The following is a 19,295-nucleotide window of genomic DNA, read 5'->3' as shown; positions in this document are numbered from 1 at the left end:
CCCCCGTTGTACGCCTCCCACCCCCGCTCCTGTCCCCATGTGTACAAATAATCGAGAGACCCGGCCCCTCTCGCGCCCCACCCATGTGTGCCGATCTCTCTCTGTGTGTGTGTGTGTGTGTGGATAGGATGAGGGAGGAGCCCGAGCGGCCGCGGCTTCCTGCGTCGTCTGTGCGCCACTGTGGTCGAAGGCCGGCTCTCCTGCGCGCGCCGGACGCCAGGATACCGTGTTCCACCCTTCCCGGCCTGCCGGGCTGTCTGCTCTGCATCCCTCAACGCGGGATTTGCCTGCAAAACTCTGGTTAGACTTTTCGGGTCTAAGCCGCCATCTGCGGGCGTCCCTGGGTCCACCGGAAGTCCTCGGCCACGCCGGAGTCCGAGCTGCTGCAACGGCACCGGCCTTGGGCAGGCCTCCGGTCTGAGTTGGCATCCCTCTGCTGCAGGCATGTGTCTCGCGAAGCGCGCGCAGCCCGAGGCAGGAGGCCCCTTGATCCTCACCATCATGAAGTGATGGAGGATTGATCATCGGTTTTTGCATCTTTGGGATTTCCCTCTGGAAGGCGCTCTTGCCCACTACGATTTTACAAGCAGCGCCAGCCTCATTCGCTGCGCTTTTGGTGACGCATCAGCGGGCTGGTCGCCCCAGAGAGGGCTATTCCCGCTGCTACGCTGAACATTTGCAAAGGCAAGAGAAGAAATGCTGCGCTATTGGCAGGTCAGATTTTCAGTAGTCATGCCGGTGCTTTTCTACCACTTTCAGAAGGGGCTATATGCTAGCGCTAATGCTAATGTTCATCTAGAGTAGCTCTTTCACTATTTTTTACACAAAAGAGCTGATTTTTGTAGTCAAGCATAGCGCTTTCAGCCTTGCTGTTCCAGCTATCAGCTCTGCGCTGGGATCTGGATATTTTCCCTGGCTGCCCCAATCGTGCATCCCCCAGATTAAGCAAGCATTCTGGATGCTTTATTCAGACACATTCAAGCTCCACACTGTGCCTTCCGGACATGAACATGCATTCTCCAAATGCTTGCGCACACAGATGCGCAGTGTGCTCATCTGCGGGTGCATTTCACCTGAGCTGTTGCCTTTGGAAATTCTGCATCCACCACACGCCTGTATATAACACCACAGCAGGAAAATACCAGTACCTGACAGTCTCCCATTGGGAATTTCAGATGCGCAGAAGTGGGGTGCTCTGGACCCCGCGTTCCGGGAGGCTTCATCAAGCCGTAATCTTCTACATTCACCTCCTTTTACGTCCTGAGAGCATCTACATTGGTTCAGCTAAATGCTCAGCTAAAATAATACACACTGGAGGACTTCCTGTCGATCTGGAAATCCAGATCTGACACCATGGGAGTTTGCTTGGCCCTTGCGTGCAAGTGCCATCACACAACATTGTTTAAGAACCCTGTTAGATATGTCCTGGAACTCGGGCCTCAATGTATGCTGAATTCATGATGAATTTATGTTTAACTTATGCTCAATTGAGCTGAAAGCACTTTGGAAAGGAGTTGAATTCAATTGAAAACCAGCTCCAACTTGACTCTAGTTATTACTGGAACTATTTTAGAGCACCCTTTCAACTACCTTCACCAGGGGAGATATGTTCCGACTCCCCAGGGAGTGCCTTACCATAACTTTTTTCCATAACTGCGCTGGAGGCCTTTGGTAAAGAAATATGGAATAGGTATGAAAAAGACTGGAAGTCAGCTTGAAATCAGTTGGAAATCATCCTGAAATAAACCATAACTTGCCAAGGAATAATCCAGAACTCATCTGGAATTCATCCAGAACTCATCCAAAATATAGGGCTTTCTTGGCTCCATGACCAGTGTGTCCTTTTCATGGGGATGTGAAAGGCACAGTATGTCATATTGTCCCCCTCATGTACTCGCCTACATCAGGGGGACAATTGGTGTCTCAACACAAAGTTTTTACTTTTCATGTGGCTGTGAAAGGCCCATCCTGTGATATTTCCACCTCAATGTACGCGCGTACATCAGGGTGACTATTAGCAAAGTGCAAAAAAGTTCACTTGCATGTGCACATGTGGATTTTGAAAAGCAAAAAAAACAAAAAATCACACAATCATTTTTGTGAAGAGGCCAGGATATGTGGCCAAGCTGGGGTGGCACTGCAATCCAACCTTGACTTACCTCAGACTTTCACCCCAATACAATAGTTTATCACCATTTTTTTAGCCAAATTCGAATTAATTACAGCATTTCCAAGAAAATGGGTTTCACTAATTTTACTGCAACATTAGCACATTTGGAAATTCTAAACCCAATAATACCAAGTTGACTTTTCCTTCAATTTTGTACATGAGGGCATATAATGTGAATTACAAGAAACTCATTTTTTTTACAGGAATGGCAATTTTGCTTTCCTATCCTTTGACATCATCAAACAGGAGCAATTGATGAGTTGGACTTGGGTGAAATATCATTCCATCATGTTTTTTCCTCTAGTTGTACCTAGAAAACAAAAGAATTCTACACAACATTGTGTTGACTCCCAAATCAATTCTGACTGACTTTTGACTCACTTCTACATCCACTTCAATTCATTTAGGGATGAGTTACTGATGCACATCAGGCTCACATCCGACCAAAACTCACATCAAATTCAGCTCTGGCACTCCCTGGGGAGTGGGAACATATCTTCCCTGGTGCTTGCAAATCAATATCAAATACTTGGCAGAAACAAGGTATCTACCACAGGAATCATATATATTTCTAAAGCTGGCCCCTATCATCTGTTGGTGGGTACTTGGCACCCGCGGGTGGGTACCTGTGGAAGTGCGCAGGTATCCGCCGGGTGCAGGTGTGGGTGTCCAGTCTGGGTCCAAAGTCAGGCAGGTACCTGCGCACAAATCACCATTCTGCACAGCTCTGCTTGCCCCTAGTGCCCATTGGTGGGTACTAGGTACCTGTGGATGGGTACCCATGGAAGTACACAGGTAACAGCCAGCAGGTGTGGGTGTCCATTCTGGGTCAAGGTTCAGGAAGGTACCTGCACCCGGGTGCAAAGTGCCAGCTCTATATATTTCATTCTATCATGTGTTTATCATAAATCCCAAAAAGCTCAAGATATGTTAGTGGTACACAAAAAGAAACATGTGTAAGTTTTTGTGACACTTTCTTTAGTTGGGGAATTTTTTCACAAAGTATTTGAAGTTCTGGGAAAAGTCATGTGGAAAAAACCTCATATTAATCAGGAGTTGTGTATGACTTCAGAAAATATCCCCAAAATCATTTGTGTACACCACGGGGCGGGTTTCTGGGAAACCGCCCCATCCGATGGACGCTTTTGCCCTGGAAGCGTCCAGAGGATGCTCCCAGAGCATCCGATGGACGCTACGGGGCAAAAGAATCACTTGGACGGTTTCAAAAAGCGTCCAAGTGCCGCTTTGCTGGCCAAAGCGTCATTTGGACGCCCAAAAAATAGCATCCATCGGACACTCTCCTCCAGGAGTGTCCAATGGACGCTTTTCACGCAAACGTGCGCTCCAACAATCGGACACTCCAGCCGGAGTGTCCGATGGACACCAAACAAGTTGCCCAGCGGACACTCTTGGTTGAGAGTGTCTAATGATCACAAGAAACAATGTGCATCACCCTCCATTCATGAGGGTGTCCAATGGACACCAATTAAAAAAACCCTTGGACACCCTTGATCAAGACTGTGCAATTGATCTGAGTGTCCAATAGACTGTTGGACGGCGAAGGGGTATCGTTGGTTGTAGTCTATGTGTGATGAAGGTGGGGTTACTGCAAGGTGCTGTCGAAATGGCGTAGTCGGGAGATTCATGCTCTTGAGGTCAACTGTTCCTCAGGTTGCATGTTCGACACCCCTTGCGAGCAATGATGTGCGTTGGCCAGCCGGGCCACTCACTTTTTGATGCCCGCTGGAGTGTGGAGCCATCCAGCGGATGGTCCTTCAATCATCCGCTGAACGCTCCCTGGTCTGTACATGGGATGGTTTGTCCGAACCATCCGACGCGAGGGAAGTACAATGTCCGTCCAAAGGATGGACTCCCCCGCGCAAGAGCCGGACAGCCGAAGGTGCGACCATCGGTCCAACCAATGGATGTCCTGGATGGCCCGTGGTGTACATATGGCTGAACGTTATGAACAATTTTTGAGGGGTCCGCCTAAGCCCCTGGCTCTGCATGAGCACTCAGGTTGGAATCACTTGGCTCAGTGATGAAAAATGTGACACACCAGCACACATGTGTAAATTTGTGTGACACGTTCTTCAGCTGCTGAATTTTGTCCCAAGGGCGTGAGAATTCTGGAAGAAGTCCAGGGGAAGCCTCAGATTAACCAGGGTTTGTGAATGAATTCAGAAAATCTCCTCAACAAGATTTTGGTACTGATGGATGAAAATCAGATACAATTATTGAAGGATTCAGCTAATTTGCCCCTGGGATTGTGGGGCACTCATCTTGGCATGATATGGCTAGGTGATGGTCTACGTGTCACACAAACGCGCGTGTGTAGGTTTTTGTGACACAATGTGTCACAGAAACCCGCACAGGTTTCATGGTTTTGTGACAGTTGGCCCCACAGCGCCAAAGTCAAACTGTATTACCAGAGCAAAACCAGACCTCCCACTAGAGCTGACACTTTGCACCTGGGTACCTGCGGCGGGTGTGGGTACCTGCCTCAACAGTGGGTAGTTACGTTGCCAATAACGGTAAAATAAGGATTTTTCAGCCTTTATTGTTACTGTTACTTGTAACGGCACCGCTGCAACATGACAGAAAAATATTGATGTTTGTTACGTTACTGGCGCCTGCGGAGCGCCAGATAACACCTGATAGTGGCCAATTTGGGCCCGTTCCGCGCTATCTGGTGGATAACGCGCAGTAAAAACCTAAAAAAAGAGCCCATTATGTTACGCACAAGGCCTGCAAAGACCTCATTACAAATAACGTAACAGGCAGCTGCGGGTCACAAGGGTAGTTATGTTACCCAAATTACGTGAACAACGTAACGTAACGTAAATACCCACCATTGCCTGCCTGAATTTTGACCCAGAATGGACACTCGCACCCGTACCCGGCACCTGCTGGCAGTTACCTGCGTACTTCAGGTTCCATGGGTACCCGCCCACAGGTACCTAGTACTTGCCAATGGGCACTAGGGGTAAGCAGAGCTGTGCAGAATGGCAATTTGTGTGTGGGTACCTGCCTGAATTTGGACCCAGACTGGACACCTGCACCTGCACCCGGCGGATGCCTGCGCACTTCCACAGGTACCCACCCGTGTACCCGCCAATGGGTAGTAGGGACCAGCTCTACATCCCACAGTTTCACTACACTCCATCCAAAGTTCTAACCATGTGTAATAGAAACAACTTAAAAAGAACTGGCAGCTTTTTGGTGTGTTCCCTGAAAATAAATACAAAAACCATCTCAGAGAAACCTACTGGGTATGGGTTTCCAAAGAGGTCAAAAACCATGATAATTGAAATATGAGGAGCTTTGGTCAAGCTTGAGGATCAAGTAAACCTTATCATTAAATTGGCCTGGTTTCAGCATAGGTATGGCACACATTTTACACAGACATTGCACAACACATTTGGTATGATTCCAGTTCTTATAAACTTACTTTGTGACAGACATGAAATTGCCTTTTAACCAGCATCTAACTGAGATCCAACCAAATCTATGACTGAGTTCAGAGATGGCACTTGCACACAAGTGTTGAGGAAACTCCCATGGTGTGAGCTAACAGAGCTCAGATTTCACAAGGAAATCTCAGTCCCCAAAGCTCCACAAAGTGATCCAGAGTTCCAGATTCCAGATTCCCCTGTGAGACCTGGAATTCCAGATTTATTTCAAGTCAACCAGAAGTCCTCCACTACCGAAAAAAAAAACTAGACACACAGATTTGAATTCATATTGGTTGATCCCAAAGCCAACTTTAAGCTCATTTACTATGCTGACTAAACCCAACACAGTACATATGACTTGTTCAAACACAATTCAGCAACAATTTGAAGTTTGGTTGCCAAAAGAGCTCTTGGAATTTTTTTTCCTGATAATTTCTATACTCTTTTGGTTCTAGATTATGAGAATTGTTGAAAAACCTCTGTCTGATAAATGCTTGGAAAATAATTTTCTAAAAAGTGACTAATTTTAAGCTTGAAGCAGTGCCTTGCATGGTCCTGCATTTTACATAATAATTGCTGCACCCTGCACTATGAAAGAATTTGTGTGAATAGGTGTCACTTCAGCCTTCAGGTAGTAAAATGTTTGAAAGTCTAGTTGTACTTTAACTATACTCCCCATGAATAAAAATGGCCCATTTGTCATATGACATATATTATCAGGGGGTTCTGCAACTTTTTCTTAGGTGTAGGGTTGGTGGAGAGGATGGAAATGGTTTCATGTTACCTGCCACCTATTCCCCTCAGCTTTTTTGTGGTGCTGTATCACACATGTGACAAAATTGACAGGAATATATTTTAATTTTGTGTAAACAGTTGTGAAGAGACCTCTGAATTCAAACCAGTGAGTGACTTCCTGTCATAGTTCATACATATCTGGGGCCCTTGCAGTTTTTTATATAGACCCAGAATATATTGTAGATTTCTTCAGGGAAGTATAGCTTTGAGGCTATAGATCACTTCTGGGAGGCTCTCATACCATGACAGGGATTCATCCATCCATTGTTTATCTGAAGGGTTGCAAGTTTGCATTGTATGTCATGATACAGACAGCTTGTTCTGTATATGTGGCAGGTCCTTCACCTGGCATGCATACAGGAGCATGCAACCAGTTTTATCAGGCTGTATCTTTCTTATGAACACCGTAGCTCACATTTTTCCAAGTTAACTGGAGAGCCTCAACCAAACCGCCTTACACAGATATAGGAGAACTGGTGTTTGTGATGCATATCAACCTATATCAACCTGTTTTTAAAAAAAGAAAGGATTTAAGATCTATTTTATATTTTGTAGAATCTAGATAGGTTCATCTTGTTTGGAGAAAGCACTGCAGGGGTTGTATAGCTCTGCATGAGGAACATGGGATGGAAAAAAAAACATAATTGGGTAATCCTCAAATTTTCAAGGGGGTTCCAAATATGAATTTTATTGCATTCTTGATTCGCCTAATTAGGAAGTTGAGACTCATGAAACAGCAATTGCAAAACTGAGCTCCATGGCATGCTGAAACGAAGCGGGCGAAAGCTATCACGGCCTGAAAGAAGGTGGCGCAGTCAGTACATGCATACTGGGTGTCATATTTGTCAACATGTAACTCGTTTGCAGACCTGTACACATGGACATCTTTCCATTGTTCAAGATATGTCCAAAAATATTGCTTGGGCAGCCGAGCTCACATTGCCCTTCTAATCCTTGCTGGACATCTACCGGACGAGACACCATGAATATCACTTCACAGGTTACTGCTGGCCTAATCTTCCTCTCCCTATGCAGTTTTTTTGAACAACTTGTGGCACCAGCCATCTTGTGCAGCGTTTGCAATGTGGTTTCGCCGACAACCCATCCGTCGGTCCTGGAAAAGCGTAATCATCCAGATTTCTTCCCCGTTTTTTCAAGTAAATGAGCTGAATGCAAATTTTCTCTGTTTGTCTATTTTGCTTCAGGTAGTACCCGGCACGAAGGCGGCTAAAGATTTCAATGACCTTGCACAATGTGTGCAACAAGCGAAAAAGGAAATTCTCAATTCTGGACTTTGGAAGCAATATAAGGAATATTTTGATAGACTCAATAGCCATGTTGCGATGATCGATTACCTCTTACTCGAAAAATACCAACCACTGTCAGCCCCAAAAATTCTCAAGAAAAATATTTCCGCACAAGCCCAACGTTCTTCAGTCGCTGAATCTGGGGTCGCGGTAGGAACGGGCGGCGAAATAGTTATATCCAAGCTTGCAATCCTATTGCAATGCAAGCCCATATTCGAAGAGATTTGGACGGATAGAAGAATCCATCAGCTTCGCAAATCAATCTTCTTAGCTATTCGTTTGATGATCAATCATCATCTGGTGAAAAACAGCAAGTATCATCCTATGTTTCAGAACACAACAATTGCACAACTGCTTTGGCGATGCGGCCTGATAGAAGACGAAATGATGCACCCAAGCAAACAAATCATCTCATCAACATTACCGACGAGATCAACCACCAGACCAACAGACCCACGGCAAAAACCAACCGCATTCCCTACACTGTTTTCAGACCCGTCCTGGGACCAATTATTAAGAGGTGAGCACTGATTTCTCAACCAAATAGAGCCAATATTGGAGCAAAGTAACTCAATATCAAATGCTTCCTCTCCTATCTGCATAACTCACTAAAAACTTGCCTTTCCTCCTTCACAATCAATCAATAATTCCTGTCTTGATTGGTATCAGGATTTAAGTCAAAAATATTCCAGAAAGCAACGCAGCTTGAATTGGCCAGAGTTCCTAAAAGAATCATGCGGCATAACAGCTTACACCAGAAGAAGTTTACCACAAGTTGACCAATTTCCCAGCTTAAAATTCCAGCAGGCTAATCTAATAGTTCCAAAACAGCCCAGAAAGTCCAGGTATCCAAAGCAAGTGTTCATCACACAAATTGGAGTTTAACTTTTCTGGACCATCTAATTATCAACATGCAGATTTCCTTTTCCACATTGATTTCAAAGTACCACATAGTTTTTTCCTGACATAATTTGAAAATTTAACTATCTTTTCATGATCTGTCTTCATTAAAGGAACATATTTGGAAGATTGAATGATATCTAACCAAAAACATCTCCAGCCAGCGTGTTTAAGAACAACAGTTTATTTTTAGATTCATCAATCAAATAAAATTCCCTGAATAGACACAGCTCTGCAACCAATACAATCCATGTGTTTTATGTGCATACACATTGGATTGTATTGTTTGCTTAATGCATAAGATTGCAAAATTGTGGATCACATTGAGCAGGCAATGCAATCCCAATCCAATGTATGATTGGTTTCCCCAATACATGCTGGGCAGAAAATCTGTATAGGATTGACAATCTGATCCTATTGGATCAAGAATCCAATCCTGTATATGGGGTATTGGGTGATTTTATTATGTATATTGTTTTTATTTCTGATTAGCCAACATGGAGCAGGGGGGGGAGGCATAAACAATATTCAAGCATTGTGATCTTTGACTGAGGAGGCCAGCCAGGGGGGGGGGGGGGGGGGGGGGGGGGGGGGGATAAATCAAGCAGCTCCAGAACACAGAAAAAAAAGGTGGAGCAGGGGAGGTGTGAGCTTGTGTCTCTAAAGTGACAACAGGGCACAAGAAAAAATGGTGGGAACTTCTGGGATAAGAAATACAAACAGAAGTAGAGAGAGAGAGAGAGAAAGAGATAAAAGATGATCAGGAGATGGTCTATCTACTCAACAAGTGAGGATCCTCAAAGACAACTTGAACAATGGAAAAGTTGTAAGGATAGCTGTGCCAGACCAAAAGGGGCAACAACCTCTGCCCGCACCAAGGAAATGGTGGGGGGAACAGAATTAGTAAACTAATCTGCTCTGACTTTTAGAGTAGGTCTAGGCTTAACAGAGTAACCTTGATATTGGATGGGTTTGGGAGAAGAGAAAGGAAGAGAAGCAATCAAGAGACACAGAATTTCACTCTGAGATAAGCAAGGTTCAGTGAAAGAGTTTACTTACTGTCAATATCAGTAAGCACCTGTGACAGTAGTTATATTAAGTTGGCTGACATAATCACATATGTACATGTGTTTGGAGTGCTCTGTTTCACCTGATCTGTGGTGCCGCATGCATGTGTTGAAAATATGAACCTCTATGGAGGAGAGGAGATATTGAAAATTTCCCAGTGTAGACTAGGGTTAGAATTGGATGGGATAAAAGAATCTGAAGTCAAAGAAAGGTTCAACCTTAAACTTAAAAATTCATAAGAGGATTTATGTAGAAATAAATGATAAAGGCAGACTTTAGGTCAGCTACACTGACTCTAATGCTGACAGGGGGGCATAAAAAATAGGGTAGGCCTAAATGCACCCCAAAAATTTACATCATGCACACCAAAAAGGGGTACTGCTGAAATGTACTCCAAACCACTTGGGGTGTACTTTTGTGCACCCCTGTGAAGATGGGGTAAAGCACCTCATGCCCCATGTAATTTGGGGTGAGCCACAGGGTACCCCAAAACTGGTTCAATATATCAATATATGGTGTACAAAGCCACAATACCCCATCTCCACACTCCAATATGATACCCTGTAAAAGGGGTGAGCCACTCAACACCCTAGATAAATCTGTGGTTCCACACCCACCCGCCCAACTTGTTAGACCAGCACACCTTGGTCATTGAGGGGAGTAGGACCCCTCAATGACCAACACAAAATGGTCATCAAGGGTGCTACTCCCTTTGAATCTGATGACAGGCACAGATTGTTCATTGAGCAGAGTAGCTTACACCAGGGGAGAAAGTGTGGCACTCTCTAGAGAGTGCCAGACCGTAACTTCCTTCAGCAACCCTGGCGGTGTGGAACTCTCACGCAAGGCGTAAGCAGAGCTTGGAGGGGAAATGTAAATATCACGGATTTGACAGTTTACACGGGTGCTTGAAGGGCTTCCCTCCTATAATTAAGCTCTAGGAGATACACTATTTATTTTAGTGTGGCGGAATCTTCCTGAATTTAACTATGTAAATCTTGTTACTATTTTAAACCTTGTAATATGTAATTTTGATGTAATGTTATAATTTAGAAGAGTTTGGCGTGATGATTACTCTGGGAGATTCCTGAACTTAAATTAATAAGTCAGATTTTCAAGTCAAGTGAGAAGTTGAGGCAATATTTGATGAGGGGGCAATTTTATAAGACAATACTAGAGTCCAAGGCGGCTGCGCCGCTGCAACCCCCCAGAGCTTGTTTTCATAGCTTGCTTTGTATTTTAGCTGCATAACTTATGTTACGTTGTTGCATGAAACAACTCAATTTCTACTCCTCAACAAAAATTTCATGCAATTAATCTGAATGTGTTGTTTTTGTCACTTGGGATTCTCAATGTTAAAAGCATAAAACCTCTCACATTGGGGAATACTGCTAATTTAATCACCTTTTGCAGGGAAATAAACAGATAATATATGCAGATATTTTGCATTCCCTGAAAAGAAGGTCTTAATCTTCTTTGAAATATGCTAATTGTCAAAGCATTGAGCACCATAACAAGGTAGACTTAACATGTCAAATGTTTTCTTCAATTATACTGCAAGATTTATTAAATAGTCAGGGGAGATATGGTCCACTGTTGGTATAAGGAAGCCCACAGAGTCTTGATCAGGAAAGCTATGTACATATTCAGAGGAATAATTTTCCTGCAAGAAAGATGAAAATAAAATCATAGTGTAAGAGTCCAACTGGGACTCTTCACTGAAAGGATCAAATGGGGGGTGCTGAGAACTTGTCTTGTGAGATTCAGGGCCCAAGTCACTAACATTTAAGATGAAGGGAGGAAGAACCTAGTGTGGAGAGAATGATCTCTCTTAGTATCTACAACTTTTGGATGAAGAGAGAGAAGAGAGAGAAGGAGGAAAGAAGGCGACTTACCTAGCGTGGAGAGAAGGATGTTTGCCAGGCTAGGTAGGGGGTGGAGGATCCGGGACTACATATGAGCCTCTTGGTACTGCTGGTACTCAGCAACCAGATCCTGCATGTTGGATTCTGCTTCCGTGAATTCCATCTCGTCCATTCTGATGAGGGAACGAGCGCCAAGAGAGAGAGATGAGCAACTCGTTGACATATAAAACATCTGAGGAATGCCTAGACGCACCCTTCTCCAGTGTACCAATGCAGGAAAGCTTTACGTCTGAACATGGCCGTGAATTGATTGGCCACCCGCTTGAACAAATCTTGGATGGCAGTCGAGTTACCGATAAATGTCACAGACATCTTGTGTGCACGAGGTGCGATGTCACAATGAGCGGTTTGGACGTTGTTTGGAACTGCCATGAGATAAAGAGAGGACCGCGATTAGTAGAGTACACCGAGAGGCGTAAAGGGATAGTCATCTGCGCAAAATATGACTTACTCCACTCAACAAAGTAGTTCGAGTTCTTGCTTTGGACTGACAGCATGTTTTCTTCGACTTCTTTCATCGAAACCTTACCACGGAAGTAGGCGGCGACGGTCAAGTATTGGCTGTGTCTCGGGTCTGAGGCAGCCATCATGTTCTTGGCATCGAACATATGCGAGGTCAACTCAGGCACGGTACTGCTGGCTCCCACGGGCGGTAAGTGGAGCAAATCCGACCATGAAGAAATGCAATCGGGGGAAGGGGACCATGTTGACGGCCAGTTTACGCAAGTCGGAGTTCAGCTGACCGGGGAATCGGAGACAGGTGGTGATACCACTCATGACGATCGAGACCAAGTGGTTGAGGTCACCGTAGGTGGGTGTGGCCAACTTCAGGGTGCGGAAACAGATGTCGTAGAGGGCCTTGTTGTTGATACAGAAGGTCTCGTCAGAGTTTTCGACCAGTTGGTGGACCGACAAGGTCGCGTTGTAGGGCTCAACGACGGTATCAGAGACCTTGGGCGAGGGGACGACGGAGAAGGTGGCCATCATACGGTCGGGGAATTCTTCTCGGATTTTGGAGATCAGCAAGGTTCCCATTCCAGCACCGGTTCCACCACCAAGGGAGTGGGTGATCTGAAAACCTTGGAGGCAGTCGCATCCCTCGGCTTCCTTGCGGACGACGTCTAGCACTGAGTCGACTAATTTGGCACCCTGAGTGTAATGTCCCTTGGCCCAGTTGTTACCGGCACCGGACTGTCCAAACACAAAGTTGAGATCGGTGGTACCCTTGTATCTGGATGATGGATCGAGTGGTTCTAATCAGCGGTCTCGATCATATATGGTGGGGAGCTAAGCTCAAGAAAGATCAACGTACTTCCCATCAGTAGCGATACCGTGTTCGTCGGAGACCACCTCCCAGAATTTGGCACCTGAAGAAGACAAATGTTATGTCAGATTGGGTGATTCCGGGTAAGCAGTGAGCCAAGGATTAGTGAGGGGAGCAGTGCTTACCGATTTGGAAGCATCCGTTTGGCATTGCCATCCTCGCCGGGTATCGGATGGAGTAGGAGATTGCTCACCTGGGCGATCAACAGTTGCATAGGCTGGAGAAAGTAATGCTCGAGGTTGAGGCCCTTGACTTTGAGCCCATTGAGCCGGTCAGCAATGGAGTGTTGGAGCATCAAGTTGGCGAGGATGGGGAGGCTTTAGCCGAGTTTCTGCAGCAGTTTCTGAATACCTTGATCACGCCCTGGATGTAGTCAAGCACAATGTTGCTGTTGACCTGAACCTGGGCGCCGGCTGTCTGGGCCTGCCCTCCAGGAGTCCAGTGCGCTCACAAATGTTGTCCCAAACAGCATGATCTCCTCAATGTTTGCAAAGATGATTGCTGCCACCCACACACCAATCAGCGGCTCAAGCTCCTGGCAAAACACCTGCAAGAGGATCTTGCAGATCTTGTCAAAGCCCACCTCTTTCTGGATCAGCTTGTATATCGCTTCCTGTGCTAGTGCTTGACAGACGGTGTGGCAGTTGAGGGTGCGGATGGGGCAGGCGACACCTATCAGGGCCCAAGAGCCACAAACGGAAGGTGTTGCTAGACTCTAGTCGAGGGGAAGGTTGAGTCGGAGCTCAAGGGCTGGTGGCGTGGATTTGAGTTCAAATCTTGGCCCTGAGGCTGGTGATGGGGCTTGGGTTGCTTGGTGGTTTCTGGATATTATTGGCGGGGACTCTTGTTGTTGTTGTCATGCACAGCCCAAAACCTAGACAACGCCTAGCCAGTCAAAACACCACTGTGCAGGTCAGAGGTACCGGAGGGGCGTGGCGGTGGCGTAGTTGTCAGGGCTTGATTATTGTGGCAGTCGAGTTGGTGGGTCTTGAGAGCCTTAGTGCTGGATTGTCTATAAAATAAGCTTCAGCTTGCTGGTTTGTGTCCGCCAGGACGTCCTCTGCCGCTGTAATTCCAGTGTGCGGTTCGTCCTCACCCTCTCCGCTGTTGCACTTGCGCAGTTTGAGGGGGGGATACTCGGTGGCCCCCCTTTGCATAATGCCTTCAATGCGGCGCGCTGGGGGTCATCCACCCACTATTTTAAACCCTGCTAGACAGGGATGGATAGTGGGTCCAGTTTGTGGTGTTTGAATTTTGTGTTAAGAAGGCTTTCTGTGATTTGTTTTTTTTGAAAGGGGGAACCCTTGCATTTTTTTTTTTGTGATTTGGTTAACTTGTAGGGGAAACCCTTGATCTTTGTTTCTGTGTTTCTCTGTCTTTAATAAACTTGGATTTTGATGGGGGCAATTTTTGAAGTGATGTCTGCTGAATGATATCAATTTTCATTCACTAATGCAAGCATGAGGGGGAAAGAAAACAAGAAGGGGCAAGAGAGGCCTCCTTTTATAGGAAAAATCACGCCTGAGAGTGATTTACAATGTAGTGAAATAAATGTACTAATGGGGAAAGCTGTTCAATGTAATGTGAAATAAATGTACCAGTTGGGAAAGATTTACATATGTAATGAAAACAATTTCCCCTTTGGGTTATGATCACTTGGCTTGGACTAATTGGGAAGGAAAATCACATCTGAGAAGGAATTCAATATGTGTGATTGTAAATCAAAGTGGGGGAAAGATCCTATTGGGGAAAATATGACCTAATACAGGTGATTGCCAAGACATGAGTGATTTCTAAGTGTATTTGTGATAAAATAAACACTGTGTGAAAACAAAATTGTATACATGTGGTTTCAAGGGTGTTCAGCGCTTTTAAGCACATTAAGATAAACAGTTCTCATGTAATTTGTATGTAATAGTCCCATAACTTGTAAACTAAATTCTTCCACGCTTTTTGACGGTGTGTACATGAATTCAATGTATGTAATATGTATTCAGACTTACTTCGCGCACTGCAAAAAACACTTCGCGCACTGCGGGTAAACTACGCAACTTTTTTGAAGATTTTTCTTGACAAATCAATAGAAAGGCTTCTCATTGGCCTCTCTGAATTTTTTGGAAGTTTTTCAAATCATTCTTCTATGTTTAAAAAAATCATTAAAAACCAGAAGAAATGTAGAATTTGGGCGCCTAAAAAACAAGGTTCCCATAGCCCAAAAATTTCAAATAATTTGTTGAGTAATGAAACATGTAAGGACAGCTACTTCAAAACTTTTCAGCCACTTTTTTGCAAGCATACAGGTCTGAAAAATGAGGATAATTTAGATGCAATGTGCTCATATGTGGTGAAGTTTCTTATTTTCCAGACCTGTATGCTTGCACAAAGTGGCTGAAAAGTTTTGAAGTAGCTGTTCTTACATGTTAGATTACTCAACAAACTATTTGGAATTTTTGGGCTATGGGAACCTTGTTTTTTAGGCGCCCAAATCCTACATTTCCTCTGGTTTTTAATGATTTTTTTAAACATAGAAGAATGCTTTGAAAAACTTCCAAAAAATTCAGAGAGGCCAATGAGAAGCCTGTCTATTGATTTGTCAAGAAAAATCTTCAAAAAGTTGTGTAGTTTACCCGCAGTGCGCGAAGTGTTTGGGAATCCGCGCACTGTGCAGTGCGCGAAGTGTTTTTTGCAGTGCGCGAAGTAAGTCCGTATGTATTTTAACCTATTTTCAAGGGTTTTGGTTTGGATTGGTCTTACCACAGCGGGTATCAGGCATGCAACATGTGTGCCACATACACAAATTAAGCTTGTGTCAATAGTGATGTTATGTTCAACTCAGGCTGATATCATCTTCATCCTAACCCTATGGCAAATTCCACAACTTCACTTCACCCAATGCTCAACTCCAGCCTGACTCAACCTGGAACACATTCCATGGTTGTTCCAGCTGAGGATCCTGAAATTCATGTGTCCATCAGAACAGGCCAATCTTGGTCAATGACACTGTGACCAGGCAGGCTCAACTGATCAAGCCACAAGGGGACCTCAGGATGTATGCATCTCCTGGTTATCATTTCAGGGTGGTACAATCCAACTTCTCTGTCAGATAGACCTGAAGTGGGAGGAGGTGGAAGATACCATAATCATCTCTTCCCTGCCTGGTGTGTTGCAAAATTTTTGTTCAGGCCAAACATTTTTCAATGTAATTAGCATCAATTTTTCAAATTGCCTGACCACTGGAAACACGTGATCCCCTGGGCTCCACAGTTTAACATTTAATCATCACCAGACCTGAGTAGTGGCTAACTTATCCAGGATTGTACCTTAAGTTATAAAGTGCGTGAACAAGTGTGGTCTTGGAATCACTATTGTTACCAACCTCATTTGACAGAGTTTTGATGCCAGGGTTGTACTGGCCATTTGAGGGAGTGTCTCCTCAATGGCCAACACAAACCTGCCATCAAGAGGAGTGTGCACTCTTTTTAATGGCAGAGTTTTACCAGCCTTTGAAGGGAGTGTGTACTCCCTTCAATAGCTGCTAAAACCCAGCTAATGAAGGAAGTGTGAATTTCTCCTCATGGATGGTACAGAGCGCTGGTTAATTGGATGCAAACTGCTTATGATGGCTGATTTATACCAGTCATTGATGAGATTTTCAACTCCTCTTGATGGCAATTACAACTCGGACATGAATTTCACCCTCAAATTTGGGCAAAATTCAGGGTGGAAATGGTTAAACAGGATCTTGCAAAATTTCTGGCCTACTTCAAAGTTGGACCTGTAGGATGCAGCTAGTGGGAAACTCCCTTCAATGGCCAGTTTTTACTAGCCATCAAAGTGATTGTGTCTCCTCAATGGCTGGTACAACCCAGCCATCAAGAGGATTTCTCACTTCCCCACTCCCTTTGATCGAAGAGTTGCACCAGCCATTAAAGGGATAGTGTACTCCTTTTGATGGCAGATAAAGCCTATCAATCAAAGGGAGTGTGAGATCCCCCCAATGGCTGGTATAGCTCATAAATTGGATGCAGACTCCCTTCAATAGATGTTTTTCACCCGACATTGAAGGGAGTTCAAAATTAACTTGATGGCTGTTACAACTCGGCCATCAAAGCCCTTAGATGGCCGTGTTGTAACAGACATTGAACAGGGTGTGTACTCCCTTTGATGGCCAGTACAACCTGGCCATCAAAGGGAGTCTACCTCTGATGGCCAAGTTGTACCCACCATCAACTCCTCTTGATGGCGGGTAAAACCTGGCCATGAATGTCACCCTGATGTTTGGGCGAACATCAGGGTGACAATCTTGAGCAGGATTTTAATGTGACATTGATGGCCTATGTCACGGATAGACCTGTAGGATGAAACTAGCAGGCAACTCCCTTTGATGGCCAGGTTTTACTGGCCGTCAAAGGGAGGGTGTCTTCTCAATGGCGGGTACAACCCTGCCATCAAGAGAATTTTCCACTCCCTTTGACAGCAGAGTTGTAGCAGCAAAAAGGGAGCATGTACTCCTTTTGATGGCCGCTGCAGCCCAGCAATTGAAGGCAGTGTGAAATACCCGCAATGGCTGGTACAGCGCGGACAATTAATGAAGGCAGCCTCCCTTTGATAGCCAGATTGCACCCTAACTTAACTAAGTCCCTCTCTTTGTGGAGGGGGGACGCCGTCCCGCAGGGACCCTCCGAAGGAGGGACTTATACACTAAGTGGACCCCGCAGCCTGAGAGAATCAGGAACTTGGCCTTTTTCAATCCTGTGTAGCTTCATCACATCACATTATGTGATTGAGTTGCAGGGGAACAAAAGATGCAGAACATCAAGGAGAATCTTTCCACCTATTGCCCTGTTTTTAGGGATATGTAATGACATTCAAATGTCTTTTTTTGCAACTTCATCTAGTTGGCTATATCCCGTATCACACATGTTGCACTGTACAGAATCTGGAATCCATGATGTTACAACTCTGATTACAGCTCAACAAGAGGTGTTGAGGATGGGAAAAAATAGTAGAAAGATAGGGACAGCTTGGGCCATCCCAGAAATGTAAACAATTTCAAAAATGGTGCAGAGGCTCATGAGGGAGAGTAATTCTAAAAAAGTCCCCACCAAAAGTCATAATTCTCTCAGACCGCAGGGTCCACATAGGGCGTAAGTCCCTCCTTCGGAGGTCGCTTCGCTCCCCCAAGGAGGGAATTAGCTAAGTTGGGATTGCACCGGACATCAAAGGAAGTAAAAACTCTGTTTGATGACTGTTACAACTCAGCCATCAAAGCCCTTTAATGGCTGAGTTTCAACAGCCATCAAACAGGGTGTGTACTCCCTTTGATGGCCAATGGAACCTGCCATCAAAGGGATTCTGCATCCAAATCAATGGCCAAGTTGTGCTCGCCATCAACTCCTCTTGATGGCGGGTACAACCTGGCCATGAAATTTGAATGTCACCCTGATTTTTGGGCGAACATCAGGGTGACAATGTTGTACAGGATCTTCATGTGAAATTGCTGGCATATTTCACAGGTGGACATGTAGTATGCAACTAGGGGGCGACTCCCTTTGATGGCCGGGTTGTACTGGCCATCAAAGGGAGTGTGTCTCCTCAATTGCCAGTGCAAACCTGCCATCAAGAGGATTCCCAAATCCCCTGACTGGGCACCATCACCCACTCTCCAGGTCATCATGGTCAAGCAACAGCTGCAGGAAACCACTAGGATACAAACAATATGGGTCATAGGGAGAAACCAGATAATTCACATCTACATCCAAATAGCTCATGTGAATAAGGTGGCTGAATATGGTCCATGAGGAAGCCAAAACAAAATCTTCACAAATCACGCAAATGGCCTGTAATGAGGACAGAATCAGACAAGTTTAGGTAAGTATCTGGCAGTCATCATGACTTATCTTCAAATCCAGATGCCTGAAGGATAGAATAAAATACAAACTGATACTATCAGGAGTTACAGATGAGTTGCACTGAACTCATCATACTCTTATACAATAGTTGCTAATAAGTTTGTCAACGAAGTTGAACACAAGTTACCCACCCACATTGAACTGACTTCTGACCAAGTCAAAGATAAAGTTACGGTCTGGCACTCTCTAGAGAGTGCCAGACTTTCTCCCCTGGTGTTAGAGAATGTTGATCAGTACCCGGCACCTCCCACACCCGCAAGGCGGTGCCGGGTGCCTGTTTTTTGGAAAAAGCGGTGTGGTACCCGGGTACCGCCCCCAAGTACCGCTCCCCCCCCCCCCCCCCCCCCCCCAGTTAATTGGGTAAACCCTGGACCCCCGGCCCTTGGCCCACTTTGAGCTGCCCTTGATGACTGAAAATAGACCGGTCATTGAGGACAGT

The 19,295-nt window shown here is 45.1% G+C and overlaps 2 protein-coding genes across 2 annotated transcripts; both read right to left on the bottom strand.

Moving 5' to 3' along the window:
• Positions 1–9,041: 9,041 nt before the first annotated feature.
• Positions 9,042–12,210, bottom strand: PtA15_2A252 (uncharacterized protein; the record flags this gene model as incomplete). The annotated part of the gene is made up of 4 exons (XM_053166254.1): positions 9,042–9,063; positions 11,677–11,733; positions 11,814–11,985; positions 12,072–12,210. 4 exons carry the CDS (start codon positions 12,208–12,210, stop codon positions 9,042–9,044), a joined length of 390 nt encoding a protein of 129 aa, XP_053017494.1.
• A 31-nt stretch (positions 12,211–12,241) lies between these two features.
• Positions 12,242–13,100, bottom strand: PtA15_2A251 (uncharacterized protein; the record flags this gene model as incomplete). Its single annotated transcript, XM_053166253.1, has 3 exons — positions 12,242–12,851; positions 12,933–12,987; positions 13,070–13,100. 3 exons carry the CDS (start codon positions 13,098–13,100, stop codon positions 12,242–12,244), a joined length of 696 nt encoding a protein of 231 aa, XP_053017493.1.
• Positions 13,101–19,295: the final 6,195 nt, after the last annotated feature.

Source organism: Puccinia triticina, chromosome 2A (genome assembly GCF_026914185.1).
Source record: "Puccinia triticina chromosome 2A, complete sequence".
NCBI lineage: Eukaryota > Fungi > Basidiomycota > Pucciniomycetes > Pucciniales > Pucciniaceae > Puccinia > Puccinia triticina.
Note: the sequence above shows the minus strand (reverse complement) of the source record. Positions and strands in the feature narration are given on the sequence as shown.